Here is a 26117-nt window from a genome sequence, read left to right as displayed (position 1 = left end):
ATAAAATCTGCACTTGGGAACCGGGACATGAGGGAATTCTGGCTAATAATTAGAAATGGAAGTGGGGTAGTCCGTAAAGCAGACAATCCTAATATAGCCCCAGAGAAATGGATTGAGCATTACCAACTCTTGTATTCCTCTCCAATTGATCCCAACTCTATTTCCGACTCCTCCTCTTATCCTCTATCCCAAAACATTGAGACTACACCAGTTTGTTCTTTAGCTAGCCTCACCCACACACTTACTCCGCCCTCCCATTTTAGTGTTACTTTATTAGAGGTACAATCTGCTATAAAAAGGCTTCCTGTTGGCAAGGCACCTGGCCTTGATAATATCCCTGGCGACCTCTATAAGGACCAAGTGGCGATTTGGGCCCCATATCTTTGCTACTTATTTAATGCTATGATAATGGGAGCCACAATCCCGGATACCTGGCTGGGAGCTGAGATCATTCCAGTTTTTAAAAAGGGCTCTCCTTTACTCCCGGTCAACTACCGCCCGATCGGCCTGATCGATGTAAGTCAGAAACTTTTTTCGCGAATAATACTCGATCGGCTATTAACTTGGATTGAGGACCATTCAATCCTTAGTTGTTATCAAGCAGGCTTCAGGGATAAGATATCTACGGTAGACCAACTTCTTAGGCTTCTACTTTTATATTGCAAAACTGTCAAAGTGGAGGGTGGTAGCTTGTATTTAATTTTCGTAGATCTCAAATCGGCCTTCGACCTGGTACCACGTCATATTTTATGGGCTGTGATGGAGGATATGGGGGTCCCCGTCAACCTTCTTAACATCATTAGGCGACTTCACTCGGACAACTTTGCACAAGTCAGGAGCGGCAAATGGGGCTCTCTAACATCTAGATTTCCAGTTTCACGTGGAGTAAGACAGGGCTGTGTTTTGGCCCCCACTCGGTTCTGTCTCTTTGTGAATGCACTCATTACCCATCTTAAAGAGGTCAAAGATATTGATGCACCAAAATTACTTAATGACCAGGTGGTTGCATTAATGTTTGCAGACGATACTCTTCTGCTATCTAAATCACCTATGGGCATCCAATGTGCCCTGGACAGCTTTGCCAACTTCTGCCACATAAGGAGTTTGGAGATCAACACCCAAAAAACTAAATTCATGGTCTGTAATCCTCCTAAGACCAGATGTTCCAATCCCTCATTGAATGGCACAGTACTGGACAGGGTTACTGTGTTTGAATATTTGGGCATCACCTTGACTGACAGAATGGAGTGGGCCCCACAACTAGCCAAAGCCAAATTAAGACTGACCCAATCCACAGGTGGCATATTAAGGCTCCACAGAGAGTCTTCCATAAAGCCTGTCGCTCCCATAGTGGAAGTTTATAGCTGCCAAGTCCGTGGTGCTATTTTGTATGGCGCTGAATTGTGGGGTCATTCTTCGATCTCTGACATTTCCAGAACGGAAAACGCTTTTTTTAGATCATTGTTGGCTCTCCCTCCTAGCACCCCCTTGATCCCCATCAGAATGGACTTGGGTATTAGATCTATTGAAGAACTTGTTTCCCTTCGACCTTTATTGTATTGGCGACGACTCTGGGTCACTCCTGAACTGTTGCATTTTAGACTTGAAACCTAAGAGCTGCTGTTACTTGCGGGAACACACAAATTCCCTTGGTTTGCTTTTATAAAGAATGCTAGTGTGAAACTGGGCATTCCAGGCTTCTGGTCTAATCCAGTTTCATTCTGTGCCAAGATGTCCCGTGCCGATTTGGTCAATCTACACCGTACGCATAGCATCTCAGCCATCCTTAGTAAACCTGGGCTGGGTCCACTCACACTCGACTACCTTAACCAAAAATCCTATTATAGAGTAGAGCCATTCCTTGATGAGATTATGCCGCTCTCCGCGAGAAAATAGTACATACAGTTTAAATACGGTACACTTCCATTAAGGGCTTTCTCCTACAAATGGTCGAAGGATAAATCCATGGAATGTCCGGCCTGTGGGGGCAAGGAAGAGTCTGTTGCCCACGTATTCTTCTTTTGCAAAGGGTATAAACTAATACGACTTCGCTGGCTTGTCCCATCTTGCAGAAATCTTGGGGTTCGCAATTATAAACAGGCACTCTGCACCTTACAAACTAATACCTCCACGCCTATAGTTTTTGCAGTTTCACGTTTCATTAACGCTATGTGGCGTAGGAGGAAAGCTTTTTTTTATAAATTCATGTGATTCCTTTCTCTCGTTGTTAATTCAGGAAAATGTAGTCTTTTTTTTGTTTTATCTTTTTAAATCCAATTTTTTAAACTCTGTTTTTACTTATGTGCATTGTTAATGACCTGTTTGAAATTTTGCATCTTTTATGGTCCTTGACCGAAATAAAGATCATTTGACTGACTGACTGGAATACATATACACATATCTGGGCATACATATATACACATATCTGGGCATACATATATACACATATCTGGGCATACATATATACACATATCTGGGCATACATATATACACATATCTGGGCATACATATATACGCACACATATGTATATACATATGCACATACATATATACGCATACATATATACACATACATGTGCATGCATATATACATATATATATGCACACATATACGCATACATATATACACATATACACCTACATATATACACATATACGCATACATATATACACATATATGCATACATATATACACATATATGCATACATATATACACATATATGCATACATATATACACATATACGCATACATATATGCATACATATATACCATACATATATTCGTACATATATACCATACATATATACGCATGCATATATATATATATACACACACACATACGCATACATATATATATATAGTTACTTCTTTTCCAATTCGGTGTATTAAGTTCGCCGAACAAAGTAGGACACAGACCCAGAGTAAGTGCTCAAATATCGTTTACTCCTTTCTTCGCCATGACGCGTTTCAGCTCGTCAAAAGCCTTGTTCACATGACATGTCGGAGCCAATCAACAAACATTTTAAAGTGCAAGACGTCGCTACATCACATGGTCTTTCATCCATAGACATAGTAAAAATTTGAATGTACATGACGTGGCATAGGAACCAAAGCTCGGCAAATTTGTAAATTGCTATCGATAATGTGCAAGCTACTCCACTATATACGAATAAATGCATAAATACAATTTATGTAACCAGGGAGTATTAAACAAACTCATTTTGAGTGTGTCAAAAGTATTATCCTCATTATATTAAAAATCCATATAAAAAGGATGCACATAATGAAATAATCAGTAAAATACTGATGGTTCCACAATTATATGATCAAAATTACTTGTCTATACTCCAGCTTGAATTACAATAATTCATCAGATTGAAAATGAGAATGGACGTACTAGCGTATTGCAGTGAAATACCTTAAAACATAAAAAAAATCACACAGATTAAAAGAAATATGAATCTAACTACCAAAGTTTGGCAAACAAAAATTTGTGAATTTGTTATGTTCTAACATGGAATTTGTTTGTCGGAGATAATATGTGTAAATAAAACACGTAAGATCAAAAGTCGAACATGCATATTACATGTCTAGACAATGTTTGGAAACTCAATATTTAAAACCACCATAATTGCCACATATATATATTCATTTAAAAAACCATAGATTTCACACGTTATAGTTAGCTGGACATTTCACTCGTAAAAAACCATTGAAATTCCACCGTTCTAGTTAGTTCAGATACCTATAACTCGCGCGCCCGCAATCCACTGCTGACGTCATATATTACATCACGCATGACATGGTCAGTGGCATCACTCATGACATCACTGATGACATCATCCTTGTGATAGAGTGGCGGTCGCGCGAGTTATCGTTATCTGAACTAACTATAACGGGGGAATTTCAATGGTTTTTTACGAGTGAAATGTCCAGCTAACTATAACATGTGTGAAACCTATGGTTTTTTAAGTGAATTTGCAAGGTTTTTTAAATGCTAATTCCTAACTATAACGTGTGTGAAACCTATGGTTTTTTAAGTGAATTTGTAAGGTTTTTTTAATGCTAAGTTATGTATGTTTTATTATATTTTTTATATATTTATTTTACAATAATAGATTGACTGTATCCTGTAATATGGAATGGCTCGTTTAAAATGTTTTTAAGGTTTTTCACCGTGCGCGCACCCCGCGATTTTTTGAAAAAAAAAAAAATGTTTTTTTCACCCTTCGGGGTCCTTCAGGGACCCCCTGACAAAGGCTAGGGGGTCAGGAACTCTCTACCCTGCCCCCTTTTCACGTTCTCCACCTTTCTTTTTCACTGTCACACACAAAACACACAAAATGGCGGCCGACACTTCCTGATTTCGACCGATTCGAATGTTGACTGACATGTAACCACCAATCAGAATTACGCTCGCGCACGTTATGGTGCGGGCACGGTGCGCGCTTATAGATATTTATGTGCTTTTAAATGCAATTTTCTCAGGAACTACTCAACAGATTGACACCATATATGCAAAAGGCACATGCCTGACCTGAGGACTACCTCTTTTCCAAATTTCAAGTAATTCTGTTCAGCCGTTCGGGCTGTACCTTCGACTAAAGGTCCTATGGGAAAATGCATGGGGAAACGTGTTTTGGGACCCCCCTTTTTTCTCAGCCCCCGCTTGACGAATCACCCCGAGACTGTCAGGGTAGGAGCTGAGCGGAGCGCTCCATTAGTTTTGAAAATTTCGCGAGGATTCGTCAACCGGCGCCAAAGTTATTCAAAATAGAATTTTCAGATTTCCTATGGAAACACGGTCCTAACTATAACTATCTACTGGCGACCGCCAGTAGATAATATATATATCTATATCTCGTGAGCTACTTCGTGTGAGCAGTTTCACCTGTGTGGGGGCGGAGCCAACATTGTCCTATAACATCGAAGCAGAGCTCACTTCAAACGGAACTGCTAAAACCTCCTGAACACTGCTTGGGCACTGAGGAAGGCCGACAGGCCGAAATGCATTTGCCGACAATAAAAGTGGTTCCCTGGATTTCCCCCGTGTGGCCTCTGCTTTCTTCGTGAGGAGGGAGTTTGTGGTGATATATATATATACACACACACATATAGAGAGAGAGCGAGAGAGAGAGAATGCTTCTAATTCAAAGGAAGAATGCTGCATACCAACTGCTGTAAAAATGTTTCAGTTTAATATCGACAGAAAATGCATTTCGGCTGACACCTTTATCCCCTTGCATTGAAATAAGTTTACGCCAATTTGTGTGCAACATTCTTCATTTGACTGGATTTGAAGCTTAGTATAATTTACACACATAAATACACACACACACTTGTGCAGAAAAAGTGTCTTTTGGGGTAAATTCGTTCCATAGTTTTGGAGAAATTAATGTTATAAAAAAGTTGTATATCACACGGCAGAGGATCCTTGGAGCTGACAGATCTCAAACTGATATCTGATTGGCTGCCACCACCTCAACAAGGAAGTGATGGCAGCCTTCTTAGGACTTAAGACTCAGTCAGAGACCTAAAAAATAAAAATAAAAAAGACATTTGTGGAGGATTTGCAGGAAAAGGAAATGAAAACATAAATAAATTAATTAAAAGAAGCTTCTTTTTTAACCCCTCTGGGGTGGGCCAGGGCCTGGGGGAGTGAAGGGGGGGTGTTGGGGTCAATGCATGTACCTCTCACTTTATTAATTACTCAGCCGGCAATTATAACTCGTGTTCTAAGATAGCTATAACTTGCATCCTTGCCATGCAGTTTTCTCAGCAAAAATGTCATTCCAAATGTTTAAGTGATATTATCAATATAAGATGTCAAACTATTTAATATGTGGGGTAGTTAGCAGCGCATGGTGAGCACGTGAGTTATAATTACCTTAGGAAATAAGTTATAGTTACTTTAGATAACTAGGACGCCTGAATATCCGTGGTTTTTAGAGTTTAAAACGTTACGTTACTGAACATTTCACCTAACTAAAACGTTACTTTAACCCTTGCTTTTCAGTGATATATATATATGCAAAAACAACAGTTGATGGACAGAATGCAGAACAATGTCATACATTCACCCCAGTACAGCGATCAGGGCCTAAATCCATCGTTTTTTTGCTCACCATGCCATCCCAGTTTAGACCTGGCCATAGGAAATCAGTCTTGACCCTGTGCCTCATGGGAACAGTCCAGCCCGAATTGCCAGCCCAGGTCCTCCCTGGACCGGAAACAAGCATCCTAGGACCGGTTTCGGGGTTTCACCCCTCTTCAGCCAGGGTAGCTTGATTCCAGTGGCATGGAGAGTACGGGACTCACGTCTGAGCATACCCGTCCCACTCGGGGTGACAAATGCAAAAACAACAGTTGAAGGACAGAATGCAGAACAATGTCATACATTCACCCCAGTAGAGAGATCTATGCCTAAATCCATAGTTTTTTTGCTCACCATGCCACCCCAGTTTAGACCTGGCCATATGCAAATCAGTCTTGACCCTGTGCCTCATGGGAACAGTCCAGCCTGAATTGTCAAGCCAGATCACCCCTGGACCGGAAACAAGCATCCTAGGACTGGTTTCGGTGAAACCCCGAAACCGGTCCTAGGATGCTTGGTTCCAGTCCAGGGAGGACCTGGCTTGGCAGTTCGGGCTGGACTGTTCCCATGAGGCACAGGGTCAAGACTGATTTGCATATGGCTGGGTTCAAACTGGAATGGCATGGTGAGCAAAAAAAACGATGGATTTAGGCCCAGATCTCTGTACTGGGTTGAATGTATGACATTGTTCTGCATTCTGTCCATCAACTGTTGTTTTTGTGTGTGTGTGTAGAGATATATATATATATACACATATATATATACACACACACACACACACACACACACACACACAATTATCTTTGTATGTTCATACTTCCCACCAACTTGTAAACCAAAATAATTAACAAACTAATAGGTTTCTTTTAATTCAAAATGAAAGTTCCACACCAATTCTGCAACATGATTATGTTACAACCTCGAATGAAACCTCCATCTAACACTTGCTCATGCATCATTTACAATTTAAAAAAATAAAAAGTACCTCTGAAGGGCTCACAGAATGTAAGTTTACATCACCTGTATTTCACATGAGGAACCAGATGTGCCTATATTTTCTATTATTATAGTATTGTTTGGTAGGAACCAGTCAATACAAAAAGACACATCAGATGACTCCAACTGCATATAGACATCGGAAAATCGTCTAACTTTATACAACTGGTATATTTGTTCGACAGAGAGAAATCTCTCTTGGACCTTTTTTATCTTTCAGTTAGAATGTGTGCAAACTAATAATACAACTTGCTTCCAGATTGCAGAGCTTCCTCTATCAGCTGCCATCTCTCCATTCCATGTTAGGAGGCGGCATTCATGTCTTCCATCTGATATTATATGGAGGAGAAATCTTTGTTAAATCCATATAAAACCAACAGAACAATTAGGAGTTATGAGCAGCAAATTAAGGATCATCCAAGGTATGTTGTGACCAACTTGAGACAAAATGAACTCTGATAAACGGTTTATTCATTCAATATGCTGCACAGAAAGGGAAGAGCACCTGTATTTGGCTCCAAAAGACAAGAACACCCATTCACTTTTATGCAACAACTGTCTAATTAAAAAGCAGTGTAAAGAATCAGATACAAAGGGAAGGGACATCATACACAATGTTAGCTTTGCATGGGCCATCAGAGCTATTTGAAAAATGTCAGTATATTGGATTCAATCCGACAGAAATTGACTTTTAATAAGTTACTCAATTAATAAAGAATCACTTTTTACCTCTGGTTTACAGGAAAGTGTGGATTGAGATAAAAAGTGAAACAGAGAAAGGAAACAAGGGAGGGTAACAGGGTGGGAGAGAAAGCGGGAAAAAAACACTGGAAAGCAAGAGTGAGCAATATATACAACAATAAAATACATAATGAGGTAACCATTTATTATCATTCTGAAATGTCACTGAACGTTTTCATGAAATAATACGTCGCAATGCTAAAAGTCGAGTGGTATGAGAAGGTCATCAGAACCCCAAGATGGCACTGTTGGAATATAATACACAGATTAGCCATTATTACTTTTTGTTAATTTATTTGTATTCCAAGGCATAACATGGCTATTTCTGCATGAAAAGTATTTTTCCCCCAAACATGAACCAGGTTATTGTTAACAGTAAACTAAATACTGCAACATACTGTCTGGCTGTAAAAACAGAGAACAATCCTAATTTATTGAAGCTGGAAGGAGGAGCATTAGTGAAGAAGTGGAATTTAATAATTAGTTTGCTTAATCGTCATTTTTACCATGCATATGCAGTCAGACACAGATGCCTCAAAGTACTTTAATAGTATATTTAGGAGAGGATTTACAATAGCTCTTATCTTTGTGCAAACAGCAGGTGTTTCATTGGTGTGTATGTTCAACATTTGATTACTTCTCATGTGTACACAGCTGATTAACAATACAGGTTTTTTTTAATCAATCCAAGACGACTTCATGCTGGGAGACTGAAGAGAATAATTGGCTGAGAAGAAATTAAACGGAAACACTAATTTTCGGTTCTTCCCTTTGCTGATTAAACAAACAGGATTTATTAAAACACAAAGGATGGTTTTAGCATTGCCCAGTAAAAAATTATTAAAAAGGAATTAAGACAAAATAACACATTTTCTAAGTTCCTTGCTGGAGGAAAACTGCTATTCTCAAGAGTAAATTTAATTCAATGCAGTTCATGTGAATTATATAAAATAATTCACGGGTGGACAACATACCTACAATGCGATACCCAAGAAAGAAATGTAACGTATTTGTAACACTAGTTTTGCTTCATAGGGACCCTCAGCAAAGTCATAAATGTAAAATATTACCGGGATCCTGGAACGCTAATTTTTTTATCATTATGAATACAATTTGAACTGGAGGTGGACACGCCAGCCTTCCAAAAATAGGTGTCACCACCATAGTATAAACAAAACAGGTCAGCTTTTACTGTCTCTGGAATAGCCTATTTAAAACAAAAGAAAGACTACATTGCAGCACCTAGCTGAAAAATATGCACATTAGTAACAGGAACTTCAAGACCCTTCTATTATAGAAGAAAGAAATGAATAAAAGTGATGTCTGCAAGGTCAAGGGTTCATAAGGTTAACAAAGATGTACTGTTTCATCAAGGAACCAGAAATGTCCATCTCTCGGCATGCACTGTACTGGCAGTTTGCCTCACAGCCTTGGATCTTTTTTACTGGATTGTGCTGAGAGCGTACTGTAACACTTCAGGAATGTTTTCACCTTGTTCCTCAGAATTACAGTTTTTTGTCACCTTCATTTGGCGTTGTATACACCTGGGAACCCTTCTGCTTTTGTATACATTTGCTTAGCAGATTTTCTTCGCTTTTTGTGATGTGGCTCTCCTGGGAATGTGAGAAAGCTGCCTCAGAGCCACACTGACTTCATGGCTTGTTTACCCACCTGGTTCAGTGGCAGATCAATGTCAAGAGAAATACCTGCAGGCAAGTATTCAGTTCCAATCCAGCCACTATCAACACCACCAACATTAGGGCCTTCCCATAGGCCCAGTCTTTACACACCGGCAAACAATTTGCCATCAAAGCGACATTCAAGATTGACATTGAAACATTTGGTATTGATGTAATAGACTTCAAGGCATACCATGTTGCAACTGAGCAGACTGACATTAAGACAGGTCACCATCTTGCCTTTCAGACTCTTTATCTGGTATTCAATTTCTCAACACTGATATCGCCCTAACCTGAAAAGATGTCAAGAATGACCATCCCTGCAGAAGAACTTTTCGGGTACCTCTTGCTGCTCTGGACATATCACAAGGGTCAGCCATGGTGCAGTAAAACATTGCCATCTCTCCATTATGGTACATGTCTACTTTTCCAACACATCAATCTTAACTGACTGTTCCAGCACATCAGCCTATTACTCCCCCTCCCTTGACACCAGGGAGACCAAAAAAGAGATGATCTCCATACATCTCTCCACCATCACCAATTCATCATTCCAAGGCCTCGTACTCTTCACACACCCACTTCACCAGCAGCCTCACCATTGCGAACCTCATCTATGGATGCCTTCACCACATTTGAAGATGTTTTTATTAAATAGCAACAAAACTGAACGTTTATTAGATGTTGGGAATGGGAACTGGAAGTTGCTGGCTTCTTAAAGGAGCAGAGTATAATTTTTAACCTTATACTTTCTTTGCCTGGTGGATAATCTTTTCCTTCATTTGCCTCTTCTATAATCCAAGGATCTAGAGGTTCTAGTTACTAATTGGACAAACCTTTCATCTAAGTGCTACGATTTAGTCTATTGCTTTCAATTGGCTACTCCAGGAAGAAAAAAAAAACTGTAAAAGAAGATTTTTTTTTTTACTATGGAGTTGACACCTATTTTTGGAAGTTTGAAGTGTGGCCCTCCAGTTCAAGATAAATATATGTATGAGAAAGCGAAGAGATGGCTACATACTTGGGGTTTGTCTATAATGGTCCTATTTTGCAACCAATAGCGTCCCATCATAGTAGGCCACAATGTTGTAGGTTACGAGGTTTGTATGCGAATACAGCATATCCAGATGGCTTGTTACCTGATAATACAACTTACCCGTTTTGCGTTTGTATAATACTTCTTTATTTTGATACAGTAAGCATGTAAAAATGTTCTTTCAATGGCAGAAAAATATTTATGATAACACCATGTTAAATACTGCACTACCTTTTGGTCTCTTCTGGAACGTTCAGCTGAAAATTTGACTATGATCGGATTTATAATGGTGTTCGTAACTTAAATGACCGAATTTAAGCTCATATTTGGAGCGAACTATTAGGTTTGAGGCAGAGCACCCCAATATGGTTGATCCAGCTTGTATTTGGGTTACTATCAGGTTTGACTACCGACAGTATTGTGCGTGCTTTTCACAATTATACCCCACTCCAGGGGCTGTAAATTTGCAAAGTCAGTTCATAAAGCATTATATTTGCATAGTAAACTATTTATTATTATCATCTGTCAATCACTACTGCCTGCTTCAAGCAGTTCATAAGATAATGCTTGGCTGAGTTAAATGACAGATTTTGCTGCTTTATCTGTAAAACATTAAACGCACGTTCCTATTAATTCTGTGACCTCTTTGAAAGATATCTGAAAGTGAAAAACAAAGGATGTTTATTCTCTATGTAGATCAGGGAGCTTGGACAGGTATGTCAAAAACAGCTATGATATGTCACTTATTAGAGTAAGGGCACCAAATGGGTGCTCTGTGCTATGTTTCACTGGGATACGTCAGCAATATTTAGGCCACTTTTAAAACAATGTAACTACTGATGATTACAAATGAAGGTTTATGCATATGAAGAACTTGGTAACCATTACTACGTTTTAGTGCTCTGTAATTAAAGCCCTGGACTTCTTTTTAATTAAGGAAGCTTATTTGCAAATATTTTATTAGGATTAAATACATTGTGCCCGATTCAGAAAGGGTAGTACATCTACACTTGAAGCTTTACTTCAAGCGAGTATAGATTGACTGTTCTGGGATCCACAAACATTCCCAGAAATCCATATTGAAAGCTGCCTCTGGCACAGGTTCTAGGCATATTCCTAGGAATGTCATGTGACATTCGTAGCAAGATCTATTAAAACCTCTCCATACTGAAGAACTTAACCGTGCAAACCATTTAATTTTTTTAAATACATGCAGAAATAATTTTTCCTCTGGGGAAAAATTCATTCAATCTCTTTTCCATCCTGCAAAGGTATTTGCAGTCGCCTTTGGGTGGAGTTACAATTCTCGTTTCCAGGGTGTTGAGGGGGATAAGAGGTATTTGGTAATAGCCACCAATGTGCACGTCTGTTATTGTTCAAAAACTTCAAAGGCTAACCATGCCTTGGAAAGACCATTTTCTCACCCTATGAGCAGGATTTACGAGTGAAGAGATCTTCACACATGTAAATGACTACAGGTCAATCAGAAATCCCTTTCTGAATTCCTGGCAGTGTAAAAAAGGCACATTGGGTCATATTCATGCTGTTACGAGGAAATTTACCTTTGTGAATACGGCCCAATATTTTGATCACTATACAACTGAATATGATTGTAGTTTTAATTATTCTGTTTATTTTAATTGGAATAAACATTCTCTCAATAAAAAACAGGAGTACTTCGGCCTAATTAAAGCATCAAGTTGTATTTGTTTCAGACTAATTTGATTTAGATCACACTCAACTACCACAATTGACACACTTGTCTGCTAGGTAGTACACTACATCATACAAACACATTTCACAATATAGTGTGATGTAAATTCCGTTTTAATAACTTATAAACCAATGATGCTGTTGCTACATAGTATAGTCGAATGATATTCCGTAAAATAACCAACATACAAGATTGCATTTTGAAAAATGTGGCGACCTACAAAAACGAACTAAACTAGAACATATGTTTTCGAATAATAAGGGAAGAGACCGAGTCTCTTTTGTAAACACGTCCCTCAATATGAGCTAATTGTATCCGACTGTATATCTGTGTGGAAACTCTATCCCAAACAAAATAAAAGATGTCTCCACTTTAAAAGATCCTTTTGAGAATCAAACGTTATGCTAAAGAAGGGTACAAAGAACATAGATTAAATCTACAAAAAACAAAATTATTTCTAGGAAAAAAGGTCTCTCACGTGGGGTACTTTATTTAAAGCATTCCACTCATATTTATTACAGAGTGATAAATCTGATATCCGTTTAGAAGCGGCAGAAAAACAAATCTGGGAATGAGAGAAGAATGAAAACCAGTACAGGGACTGGAGTTGAAAGTAGTGGGCAGTGCCAGAGTTTCTAGGGGCAAATCCTGTACCCCTTGGGGATAGAGTATGGCTTAATGGCTAGGGCGGCCGACTTTGAAGCTCGGGAACCAGGTTCGAGTCTGGAAGGAGGCTCAAACATGCTGTGATTCTTGGGAAATCCCTTAAACTCCCCGTGTTTAAAAATTAATGCGTCCTTCTGTAATGCAACTGGTGCTCATGTAAAGTGCTCCGATACCTTCACGTCAAATGTGCGCTTTATAAAAATGCAATAAAATAAAAAAAGCTGAAGAACTACGTACAATTCGTTTTCCACAACCAACTGATAGGTGGGATTAGAAAATTGAGAACTTAGTTGCTCTCTTGAAGTGAGAGAAACACATGTACCAGTGTTTCAGCACAATTCTGTAGTACACAATAATGTGAGTTAGGACTTTTACCGAGAATTATTTAAAAGCTTGGCTAAAAACTCACAGATATGAACGTATACCTCTTCAGATAGATCACATCTATTATGTTTTGTTGCTATGCATTCCAGTGCACTCGCCTCTTTTCGACTTTCTATTGTTAATATCACACAATAAAGCATCCAAGAAATGACAGGAAGTATATTTTGCAAATTCAATACATTATTTAAGATTATCCTCGTGAGAAAGCAATGTAGAAGCTAAACAATTAAACATGTGGTCTTTGGCTCCCAGAGACCTGTGCTTGCACCTCCATTCAGAGCATAACTGTGTTACATATATTCAGTACACATCTTAAGCCAGAGTTAAATAATTTAACTGATGGTCGCCTTCATTTTGCTCCCAGGGATGCTAGCTGGAAGCTTTGAGAAAGAAGGCGATTTGAAAAGGCAAGAGCTGCTGGATAATGCAGCAACATAGATTTGGGGAACAGTACAAGACAAGGGAAACAATAGAATGAAGAGATGGTTGACGGCTGTAAAAAGTAAGGATTTACGATCTGGTAGACCGTTGATTGTTGTTTAAAGTAAGTATTTACAATTTTGTGGTTTATATGTTGCTGGTGTACAATAATAGGAATTCATTCTTATATTGATGAGGTAATGGCACATTGAAGAAAGACAGTCCTCTGGCACTTGATGGTCCAGTACTAACTACATAAGAGTAATAAACATAGCACTAAACAATCAACTATCTGTACCACACTACGTTAGGTATTGGACAAAATTCAAATTGATTTAAAGCAGTAACATTGATAGTTTTATGTCACACATTACAAATAAATGGCTGTTTGCCTCATGGCTTAATTGTGTTCTAACGAGACACAAAACTGATAAATCATCAACTAAAACAAAGATTTCACTTCTATAAAATAACATCTTTTCAAACCACCCGCAGCTCCAAGAAGGTGGAAACTGCTGCAATTTGTGCTGGGTTGGAATTTAGGTTGAAAGATACGTTTTTCTAATGCAAAACATTTTTATGCAAGTATAATTAACAAATTCCAGTCGTTTTCAAGTCTGGGAGCTGGACTTCCAACAGTCAGCTTGATAACGTGCCTTCAAAGAGGCAAAGCTGTGCAGGAATCCACAAAGAGTAGATCCAAAACAGCATGACATTCTTTAAGACAATCAAGTATGCTTCCGCATCATGCCAGGGGCTTGAAGATCTATGTAGCCACTACTAAGCAGCTTTAAAGAAGGTTAAATAACTAAGTAGGAAGCGTAACATAAAAGACTTTGAAGCACAGCTCTTAAAGTCAATAGGAAACATACCCTACTGGAAAAGAAGGCATTTGGTGGTGTCAAGGTAATTAAAGAATTGTTTATGTTCTAGGAAGCTTCTACTCTGAACTTGAGCCAGCCAAGTTACCATATTCTCCAATAACTTATACCATATATGTATTGTAGCATAATCATGGTCCCCGTGGGTGCCAATGCAACTGTTCACCATATAATGTTTAATGCACCCAATCTATTGCCACCTCAGCTACTATATGGAATCAAATCTTACATCTGCCCATGTCGGAATGTTGTTGAAAATAATTTATCATTATTATAAAGGTTAATAACCTGAAATCCAGGAGCATGCCTAACTGCTACTAAAAGAACACTGGTCCCAATAACATTAAAGAAGTTCTAAAACAAGCAATTAGAAACTACATTCTGAGCTTCGCCTACAAACCAGCATATTTTGGGTTTAAAAAAGGCCCTGATCAACAGCCACATCCCCATCCTTCCTCTACATCTTTGCTATCGAGTTTTATGCCGTCTGTGGATTTTTCGCTGAACATGGGTCCTCCATGTCGCATCATGAGTTCTGTGGCCATCTTGACGAAGGCCTCCTCCACATTGCTTGAGTCTTTCGCCGATGTCTCTATGGCACTGAGGACATCCCAGTGTTCAGCCATGGCCTCTGCTTCAATTAGCTGTACCTCTCTGAATTCACTGAGATCCAACTTGTTTCCTGTCAATGAGATCATTTAATTAAGCTTAGTTAAACTTTCAATGGATTTAGTGACTTTCATTATTACAAGCATAGTAAATTTCTATATTTCAATCTACCAGAGTGAACAGTTTTGGATCATTGGATATAGTACAGTTTGAGAACATGAGGATGTGATGCATACTAATGACATTAAAATGAAATCTAGCAAAAGGACTCATTTATAAATGGTTTGTGTTTATCAAAGTCTACGGTACCCAAGTTTGGTTTCATGGCATAACTTCGGATCACGTTTCCTGCATTACACCAAATTCTCAGATTTTCAGCCGGTATGAAGTTGTGATGTGTGTTGCAACCTTGTGGCAGAGTCAGGAACAACTTTACAAAGGATTATGCAGGTGGTAGCAGGCATTCATGTCTAGTAATACTTATATATACCTATATTACCTATGCTGCACAAGAAACCTAAGCTCCCTCTATAGGATTGTTTAAACAGCTGGCTAGGCAGATGGACAGTGGGAGTTGGTAATGGCAGAGGGCCCGACTACCCCAGTACCATGGACGTATGTCACTACATTGTGACTAATCCATAGAGAGCCAGAGTACCAATAAATCACAAGACATTACTATAAAGCAGTAAGCTGATTTTTAATATATATATATATATATATATATATATACACATATATATATATATATATATATATATATATATATATATATATATACATACATATATATATATATACTATCTACTGGCGGTCGCCAGTAGATAGTTATAGTTAGGACTGTGTTTCCATAGGAAATCTCAAAATTCTATTTTAAATAACTTTGGCGCCGGTTGACGAATCCTCGTGAATTTTTCAAAACTAATGGGGCGCTCCGTTCAGCTCCTACCCTGAAAGTCTCTGGGTGATTCGTCAAGCAGGGGCTGAGAAAAAAGGGGGGTCCCAAAACGCTTTTTCCCCATGCATTTTTCCATAGGACCTTTAGACACAGCTACAGCCCGAACGGCTGAACAGAATTACTTGAAATTTGGCAGAGGGGTAGCCATAAGGTCAAGGAAGTGCCTTTTGCAGGTCTGGTGTAAATCTGTTCAGTATTTCCTGAGAAAATAGCATTTAAAAGCATATCAATATCTATATGCACGTACCGTGCGCGCACTGAGCAAGCCCTGTGCGCGCACCTTGCCGTGCGCGAGAGTAATTCTGATTGGTTGTTAGATGTCAGTAAACATTCGAATCGGTCGAAATCAGGAAGTGTCGGCCGCCATTTTGTCTGTCGCACTAAAAAGGAAAGGTGGAGACCGTGAACAGGGGGCAGGGTAGGGAGTTCTAGACCCCCTAGTCATTGTCAGGGGGGCACAGTAGGACCACGAAGGGCAAAAAAAAAGATTTTAATTTTATAAAAAACATCGCGAGGTGCGCGCACTCTACGCGTACCCGAAAAAACCTTAAAAACATCACGAGGTACGCGCACCCAGCGCGCACCCGAAAAAAAAAATCACTTTTAAGTGTTTAGATATTAGGTGGCTCTAAAAAGAGCCCTTGTGTTCATTGAGTGTTTTTTGGTACCTACAAGTAAGTACCAATGCAGAGTCTAAAGTTCAAGAGGAAGACTCTGTTCCCTTCATCATTGAAATGTACACCGTCTCCTCTATAAATGTCTTGCATGTTGTAACGCAAGCTGTTGTGGTATATAGAACCCATACCATAGTCTCTGAGGAAAGCAGAAACAGACTTATTGACGTGCTTTCTTGCTTTGTCAATCTGCGGACAAAATTGGTTGGACCAGTTCCACTTTTGCCTTTGGCATATATTAGAATATACAAAGGTGTCCTTAATAAGCATTTCCAGACCTACTCCAGTTAAAGTGCCTAGGTCATTTCCACCACAGTGCACAATAATAAGGTTAGGCTGTGGGAGATGTAGAAAGGTTTTCACCAAAGGCATTAATTGGTGCCACTTTAACCCTCTCTGACCAATCCATTTAATGTCTACATTTGGCAAAGCAAGGTCTCTCACCATACCTCTTTTTTCTGCAAATTTTTCACTCCAGAAGACATAGCTGTGACCTACAATCCACACTGTGAACATCTTTCAAGGAGAACAGGATGCACTCAGGAGGGGTCTTTCAGTAGAATGACAATATGAAAAGAAAGACAGTTGAAAAATGGAGACATACATACTTTTTTTTAATAAAAAGAACTCATTGGCTGTTTCAAACCATTCTACACTAAAAACTAGGCTGTATGTTTACATTTTTAAAAGCATCTTTTGGATTGGTTCAGAAAAATGTGTTCCCACTGAACATTACTTTGGATTTGCTGTTAGGTTTGAAAAGTCAAGCAGTCTTGCTCTTTGGATTTGAAACATTGTCTGCTGAACTTCTGACCTCTCTGCTCACACCTGTGTTCCATGAGCTGTTGCTATGGTAGCAGGCAGAAGTCATGTTGGGGGAAGGGATGATTTGCAAAGGGGTTGAAAGTTGCAACCAATAGAAATGTGTGATTCCATTTGAAAAAATGTGGGAAGGACTGTGATTTTACATTAACATGTATATGTGGGAAAAAAGAGAGGGAAAAATCGCCATTTACTGGTTGTGGAGAGAGGAGAGAGGTGTACAGCTCTGAGATTCTGGATCTGATAATCTGCTGTTTGAGTGCCACATTTCTTTCTCAACTAATTAATTTTAAAGGTGAGTTATGAGTTTGAGAGGGGAAGTATGTGGTGTATTTGGATATAAATAATAGAATTGTCATTCTTCTTTTAAAGTTCTGTTTCACATTTTGTGTTTTGGGAGATATTTAACTGTCTTGAACTTGTAAGATATTATGGAGTATGTCTTCACCATAAGTTGCTTTGCTAAATATGAAAAAACATGTACTGTTTAATAAAATGTATTGTTGAATATTAATACTTTTTTTCAGAACTAGAAAGAAAATTTAGAAAATGTAATTCAGTTTCCTTGCAATTAAATAAAAACATTTATTTCTAAATAAGTTACTTTGATTGTCAGGTAAGTTTAAAATATCTGTATGTGTCACTGCTTTCGTTTCATGCTTCCTTTTCTTCACCTCTCCTTATTCTGCTTTTCTCATTTCTCTTCTCACTCTCTCTTCCTGCTTTCAACTCCTTTGTAACTCCCTCACTCCTTCTCTACTACTCCCCTACCTTTACTACCTCCATTACTAATTTTTCATCCATGTTTCTTTTTCTGTATCCATATGTCTTAGTCTTTTTAACTGCCTTACTCTTTCTCAGTTGTTTGCTCTCTGTGTCTGTATCTGTCGCTCTTGGTTTGTCTGTTTTACCCTTAATTTCCTTAACATCTCTTGGGCACATTTACAAGCCACCTGCGCCACCACTACGTCAATTTTCTTGACGAACTAGTGGCGCAGGGTGCTCCTCCATATTTACAAGGAGAGGATAAGCCTCTCTGTGTGTCTTTTCCTCTCCTTGTAAATACAGCCAATTCAAATGCAGCACTAAAATGAGCTATTATGTTTTTTGGGTACCTATACATAAATACTGATGCAGAGTTTAAAGTTTAATAGGAAGACTCTCTTCCCTTCATCTGTGAAATGTACACCATCTCTTTTTTAATTACTTTGCCACTCCCCTCTCTTTCTCAGGGAGTTCCTGAAGGTTTACTAAAGGTAAAAAAAAATGATTTTTTTTTTAAAAAAAAAACCCATTGGGTGCGCGCTGGGTGCGCGCACTCTAAAAAAAACAAAAAAAAAATAGATTCTAAAAAACAAATTGTGGTGTTTTGATTTTAGGTGGCTCTAAAAAGAGCCCTTGAGTTAATGTAGGGACAGAGGAAGAGAAAAACGAAAAAAAAAATAAGAAAATTATGGCCTCTCGCAAGGATGCTCCTCAAATTTTCTTTGAATGAGATCAATACTGCTCTCACCCAAAGAAATAAGAAGACCACAATCCATGCAGTGTCTACTCATCCTCCCAAAACAAGGACGAATATCCAGAGGTGTGGAAGAAGGTGAAGGCACCACTGCTTGCCTGAGCTGCCGAAGATGTGCTCGGCTGAGCTGCTGCAGATGTCGTCGGCTGAGGAGGTGGAGGGTTTGCTCCAGAAGCTCGACGAAAAGTCACTGGATGCATTGCCTCAACGTGCCTCGTCATAGTATGAATACTAAAAGAATACTTCTTGTTAGGATTCCCACGTGACAAGACGCGCTGACACAGTTTGCAGGTGACCTTTGGTGCATTCACCTTCTTTTGTCCCTCTGGAAAAGTGAAAAACTGCCATATAAAGGAGTCTTTCTGCTTCCTCTGCCTCTGTCTCTCAAGAGTGTCCTGTTCACTCTCAGAAGATGGCTGCTGCTCTGCCATTGTATCTCAACACACAGATTAGCTCCTTCTCCTAGGGAATCAGAACTAACAATGAGGGGGGTGGGTGTGATTTTGGAAGAATCTGGAACTAAAAGTACTGTGAACCAATGAAAAGTGATGTTTCTTCATCACATGACTTGCCATGAGGGGACTGGGTGTGGTATTGAAACAATATGAAACTGAAAGTAATGAAAACCAATTAGAAGTGTTGTTTTATTCATCACATTCCCCGAGGTGCGAGCACCGAGCAAGCTCCCTGCGCGCACGGTACAATTAAGCATGCACGAACGCGTATGCGCGCACGCGCTTACGTACTATGCGCGTACGTAACGCGCATACGCAGCACGCGCGTATGCGTAAACGTCAGCGCGCGTACTCTACGCGTATACGGAAGTGTACCGCGTGGAGTACGTACGACACACGTAAGCATGCGTACGTACGCATGCGTACTAGGTGCGCGCTCCGAGCGCGCAGTAAAACGTAAGTATGCGTACGTAAATAACGTATGCCGGAATTCATGAAAAATGTACGCAAACGTACTAGGTGCGCGCACCCCAAGAATTTATATAAAAAAAAAAAATAGAACATAACTTAATAGAAGATATTAACTATGCTGTTCAACTTTATCTTAATTAAAACTTTAAAAAAAAATGAGCCACGCCAAATTAAAGGATACAGATAATATATAAATGTATACATAGGGAAGTTTTTGAAAAATAAATATTTAAAAAATATAATTAAAAAATACAAAAATTAGCATTTAAAAAACCTTTGAAATTCACTGAAAAAACCATGGGTTTCACACACGTTATTGTTGGGAATTAGCATTTAAAAAACCTTGCAAATTCACTGAAAAAACCATAGGTTTCACACATGTTATAGTTAGGAATTAGCATTTAAAAAACCTTGCAAATTCACTGAAAAAACCAGAGGTTTCCCACACGTTATAGTTAGCTGGACATTTTACTTGTAAAAAACCAATGAAATTCCCCCGTTATAGTTAGTTCAGCTAACTATAACTCGCGCGCCCGCAATCCACTGCTGATGACGTCACATATTACATCACTCATGACATGGTCAGTGACATCACTGATGACATCACTGATGACATCTCAAATGACATCACTGATGACATCACTGATGACATCATCCTTGTGATAGAGTAGCACATCTTCTCACACTCTAATATAACCTTTGATACACCGACTAAAAATTTAAGAGGTCCATTCTCAAAACCATACATACTGCAATACCAATAACTACATACCCAATTATTAACTCTTAGGTCTACATACACCTCCACACACTCACCTGTACAGTCACTCATACTTACAATCACTCCATACAAAAGTATCATATGAATTTACACACACACCTATATAGACACTCACACACTACCAATCATCCATAGAGGTACTCTCACACTTACTCAATCATGCAAATAATCACACCCCCCTTTACTCACCTAGGCAGTGAAACACACTCAAGTTCACTTACTCATAAAAATAGTATCACATTCTTACGCTCTTAGAGAATCATTGATACAAGCACACACTCATCCATACAGTCACTGTCACAATCACACACTCTCACATCTACCCACTTATATACTCTTACACGCATATATACTGCCTTTCACATATGTAGTTAGTCACACATGTACCACTGAGATATACATTCAATCCCTAACACACCCATACATACACTCACCCAACCATACAGTCCATCACAGATGCAGTCTTAAAACCATGCACCCATAGAATCACCCACTCACACATCTATGCATAGAGTGACACACACCCTACCCACACAAACATTTATGAACCCATACAGATACTTAGACAACAAATCAATTACCCATGTAGAGACTCATATAGCTGTTCTCAAAACCATGCAGTCACTTATACACCAACATACAGACACATACATACATTTACACAGTTTAGTCACTAGTCTGCAGTAAGATACATTTAATGACTAACTTAAAGAATCATGTTATGCACCACAGAAAATCATCCATTTACACACTTGTACACCAACTCATTCTTAAACAGGCCTTTCCCTATATATATTAAACATATTGAAATTTTTCAAAAACACATACTCACTGGATGATGTCATCAGTGATGTCATTTGAGATGTCATCAGTGATGTCATCAGTGATGTCACTGACCATGTCATGAGTGATGTAATATGTGACGTCCTCAGCAGTGGATTGCGGGCGCGCGAGTTATAGTTAGCTGAACTAACTATAACGGGGGAATTTCATTGGTTTTTTACGAGTAAAATGTCCAGCTAACTATAACGTGTGTGAAACCTCTGGTTTTTTCAGTGAATATATATATATATTTTCTTAACTTTTTTACTCCCCTGTAAAACTCATACTCGAAATAAAAAAAATTGGGGGTGGAAAGGTGATCAGATTTTAGTCATACTGTAACTCAGGTGAACCGTGTTTTTCTTATAGAGGTTATGGAAGGTGTGCCATAGGCTAAAATGAGAGCCCATGTTCCATATGTTCACACTGTCTTTCTCATCCATATGAGAATCAAATCTGAATAAAACATGAACTTCTAAAAGCGCAGCCAGTCAGGTAACTGCCCAGTGTTCACCTGCATCTTCCCACGGTGTTCTAATGAACAAATAGACTGCTAACATGTTGTATTAATGACAAAACGTATGGCAAACCTGAAGCCATCTTGATGGATTCAAAGCTGTAAAACAAAGCATTAGCTCTAGAAATGAACAAAAGTAAAGGGTTCTTTATGGTATAGAAATTATGGTTAGTGCTCTAGAAAACTAAAAGAAGGTCATATTTACTAAAGTTCTCAGATACGTTCCTCACCTATTTTAACAAAACATTCTGAAATGTTGAGCCAACACCAGCAGCCGTGTCTCAGTTAACTCTTTAGTCATCAACTGCAGCATCAGCACAGAGTTGTAATGAACAACTAGAGCGCTAAACTTTTTTATTCAAGACAAAAGCGAGGCACTCCTGAACGCTATTTTGTTGGAAAAGGAACTGCTGAATTTAAGCCTTTTCTAAAGAGCAGGCTGAAGGAAATGGGCAGTGAGATGTAAATGCAAATATGAAAACAGAGTAAAAAAGTTGAGGGAAGGTACAGATTTTTAGTAATTTGAGGCATAATATATTTTTAAAGGGCTAAAAAACTGTTCAAGAGAGGTCTGCGTAAGTACAGTATCCCCCTTCCCACATCTGATTACTCAACCTACCCATCTTGTCAGTTGCTTAACAGCTTCCTAATTTTAAAATAGTAACGTGTGTGTGTCTGTGTATGTATAAATACATATATATACACATATATATATATATATACACATATACACACACACACACACATATATATACATATATATACACATACATATACACCTAGTCGCCACTAGGTAGTTATAGTTAGGTCTCCTTTTCCATAGAAAGAGAGGTTTTTTTTAATCTGCTAATAACTTGGGTCCCCATTTGATGAATCTTCATAAAACTGTCCCCCCCAAAAAGTTCATCCAAGGTGATCTCTGAGATGGATGCTTCACTTGGTGCCTGTGGTCTCCCACAAGTCAACTGTCCATGCCCTTGTCAACGGCAAATTGGATTATGCCAAAAGTCTTTACCTGGGACTGCCAGCATACCTTCTACATCGACTGCGGATAATCCAAAATGCCACCACGCGCCTCATTCTCAAGGTTCGGTCACTGTAATCTGTGTCCGCTCACCTTCACCAGCTACACTGGCTCCGTGTGGCCTGCTGCATCGCTTTCAAGGTTCTAATTTGTGCCTAAAGAGCGTTTGAGAACAAAGGACCTCTGTACCTGAGGTGCAGACTCAAGGCTTACTGTCAGATTAGATCTCTCAGTTCTAACTCACTCTGATTTCCAAGGATCAATAGGGCTACACATGGGGGAAGACCGTTCACTTTCTTGATGGCAAAACTGTGGAATTATCCCTCAGAAAGGATCTCCAGGAAAAGCCTAAAGACCTACCTTTTTAGCGCTTAGTCTGGGACTGAGTTGCTTACTCTGATCTTTAGGGCAGTCCTTGTTTCGGCAGCGCCGGGATGCTCCTCCGGGAGCAGCCATGTGCTCTACAAACATCATTATTATTATTAGCCACCTCAGCTCATTCCTGGAAAGTTTCAAAGTGATACGTGAAGCTGGGGTAGAGGAAAGAAAAGCGGGGAAGGAGAGGGTCCAAAACACAAACTCCAAATGCATTTTCTATAGACAAGGCTACAGCAAAAACAGCTGTAAGGAATTATAACAAATTCGTCCGGAAGCTAGATCGTGGTACGCACGTTGTGCTTTTTGTGATTTGATGTAAATCTGTTCAGTAGCTTTAGAGAAAATAAGGGATACAAATAATTGTATATCTGAATGGTTGGGTGAGTAGGAATCTCGAAAGAGCAGCAGTTTAAAAACAGAGCGTTCCGATTGGTTTAGGAAGCTTTTTTTTCCCCTTGGGCCATCTGGCTCCCATGGGAGTCAGACTCCTGTGGGAGCAAGTGCTCTGATTGCCTTCCAGCAACACAAGTGAAAGGTTGCTGGGAGTAATTTCAGGACTCCGGAACTTAGTCCCCTGTCCTGAATAAAAATAAAAAAAAACGTATGAGGGGGAATGGAGATACCATGACCCCCTATGTCTCATGGGAAGGACTTCAAGGGACCCCGCCGGAGTCCAAAACAAAAAAGAAACTACAAAAATCCTTTGAGACTCGCGGAATAGAAAAAAAAGAGAAAAAAAATGGCCAGCTGGGCTACATATATTATTTTATCCTGCGCTGTATTCATGAAAAAGAGGGAGGCTGCATGGTCCCGCTCCCTGAGCCCAAGAGGCCCCACCCTGGGGCCAGGGCCTCTTGGGCTCAGGGCCCAGGGGAGCCACGCGGGCCCTAAGGGAAGGGGCCCGCGTGGCTCCCCTCTCAGAGCCATTAATGGCCTGGGGGACCCCATCCCCCGGGGCGGCTTAGTAGCTATGTCCCGGGACATAGCAGAATCCCTACCCGCAGCAGCATGGGAAGGGAAACCTGTGTCTGTTCTTGATTGGCGGGAGCATTTTTGAATTTCCCACCTAGAGGGAACAAACACCAAGTTCACTCCCAACAGGCGGGAGCTTTGAAAATGCTTCTACTTTTGATCTGGTTCCCTGCCAGCAATGAAGAGGATAAGGAAACCGAGATAAATATTGCTCCTGCCCGGAAGGAGCAGCATTAGGAGTTACTCCCTCTGGGCTTTAGCAGTGCCAGCTCCTGCTGTATGCTGGGAGCTGGTTGGGGGCTGGATTACGTATCATAATTAAATATTACTTTACATTTTTCAAAAAACTAGAAATTCACTGAAAAAAAACAAAGGTTAAAGTAACGTTATAGTTACCTGTGATAAAAAGATCTGTTTTTTATTTTATTTTTTAAAATCTTAGGAAATAACTCTCATGATAAATACACTACTGAGTATTAAAAAGTATCTACTATGCACAGTGAACACTCTATGCAAAACTTGTCCAAAGAGCGACTATTCACTTAAAATAACCAAGGTCTGAAGGTGCTAAAAATCATACTACCTGAAGCTTTCATGCTGTGGAGAAAGCTTTACAGATGGCCCATCTGCAGAAGCAGAACAGGCACATTTACATAGGTTAGTAACTGGTGCACGCAGACTTCCATGTTAAGTAGAAATTGCCATGCAGAGATGATTCTGTCTAATAACTCAAGGCTGCTTACTACACTTAGTATATAGCATGTAGAATCTTTGCCCTGCTGGAAACTGTTTCTGCAGTACCAGAAAAGTTGTGCGGAACATAATGAACACAAGTGAACTGTCACCAGAAGACAGAGTTACTCTTCAATAAAAGATTAACAATGTGTTCAATACCTGTACACACCTATGGAGCATTAGGCACACATGTGTTTTGTAAACACTTATACCAATTGGCTGGACAAAATGAGGTAGAAAGTAATATGGTAGTTACTCGTCACTATTTAAACTATAAAACAAACAAGCACACTCATTGGCTGATGTCATCAGTGACGTCATTTGTGGGGGTCATAAGCAGTGCATTCAGGGGGGGCAAGTTATAGTTAGCTTTGTCAACTATCACTGGTCAATTTCTGTGTTTTTTTTCATTCAAAACATTAATGTTGTCACTGACAAATTCACCCACCTATAAAGTTATTTCAACCTTTGGTTTTTTTCAGTGAATTTCTTACTCAAAAAACAAAAAGCAAAAAACACCACGCTTTTATCACACCCAACTATAACATTACTAGAACGCTTTTTTTCCTCTGGTGAATATGTATGTATGTATATATATTTTTTTTCACTGAAAAAGGTCAAACTGGCATTACAGTTCAGTGCTAAGACCTTAACTTATGATTAAAAAAAGCTTCAGAAACAACAGTTAAAGTGATGTTATATTTAGGTGTTGGAATGAGACATGCTAACGTCAAAAAAATACCACTGAAATATGCCAGTCATAGTTT

The 26117-nt window shown here is 39.2% G+C and overlaps 1 protein-coding gene across 1 annotated transcript in view; it reads right to left on the bottom strand.

Moving 5' to 3' along the window:
* Positions 1–12357: 12357 nt before the first annotated feature.
* Positions 12358–26117, bottom strand: part of RAB43 (RAB43, member RAS oncogene family) — an 88750-nt gene continuing 74990 nt past the window's right edge. The window contains exon 3 of the mRNA XM_085624845.1: positions 12358–15295. Coding sequence (XP_085480971.1) covers positions 15045–15295 — 251 coding nt within the window. The 3' untranslated portion in view covers positions 12358–15044. The remainder of the gene's footprint in view (positions 15296–26117) is intronic.

Source organism: Triturus cristatus, chromosome 9 (assembly GCF_964204655.1).
Source record: "Triturus cristatus chromosome 9, aTriCri1.1, whole genome shotgun sequence".
In the NCBI taxonomy this organism is placed as follows: Eukaryota; Metazoa; Chordata; class Amphibia; order Caudata; family Salamandridae; genus Triturus; species Triturus cristatus.
Note: the sequence above shows the minus strand (reverse complement) of the source record. Positions and strands in the feature narration are given on the sequence as shown.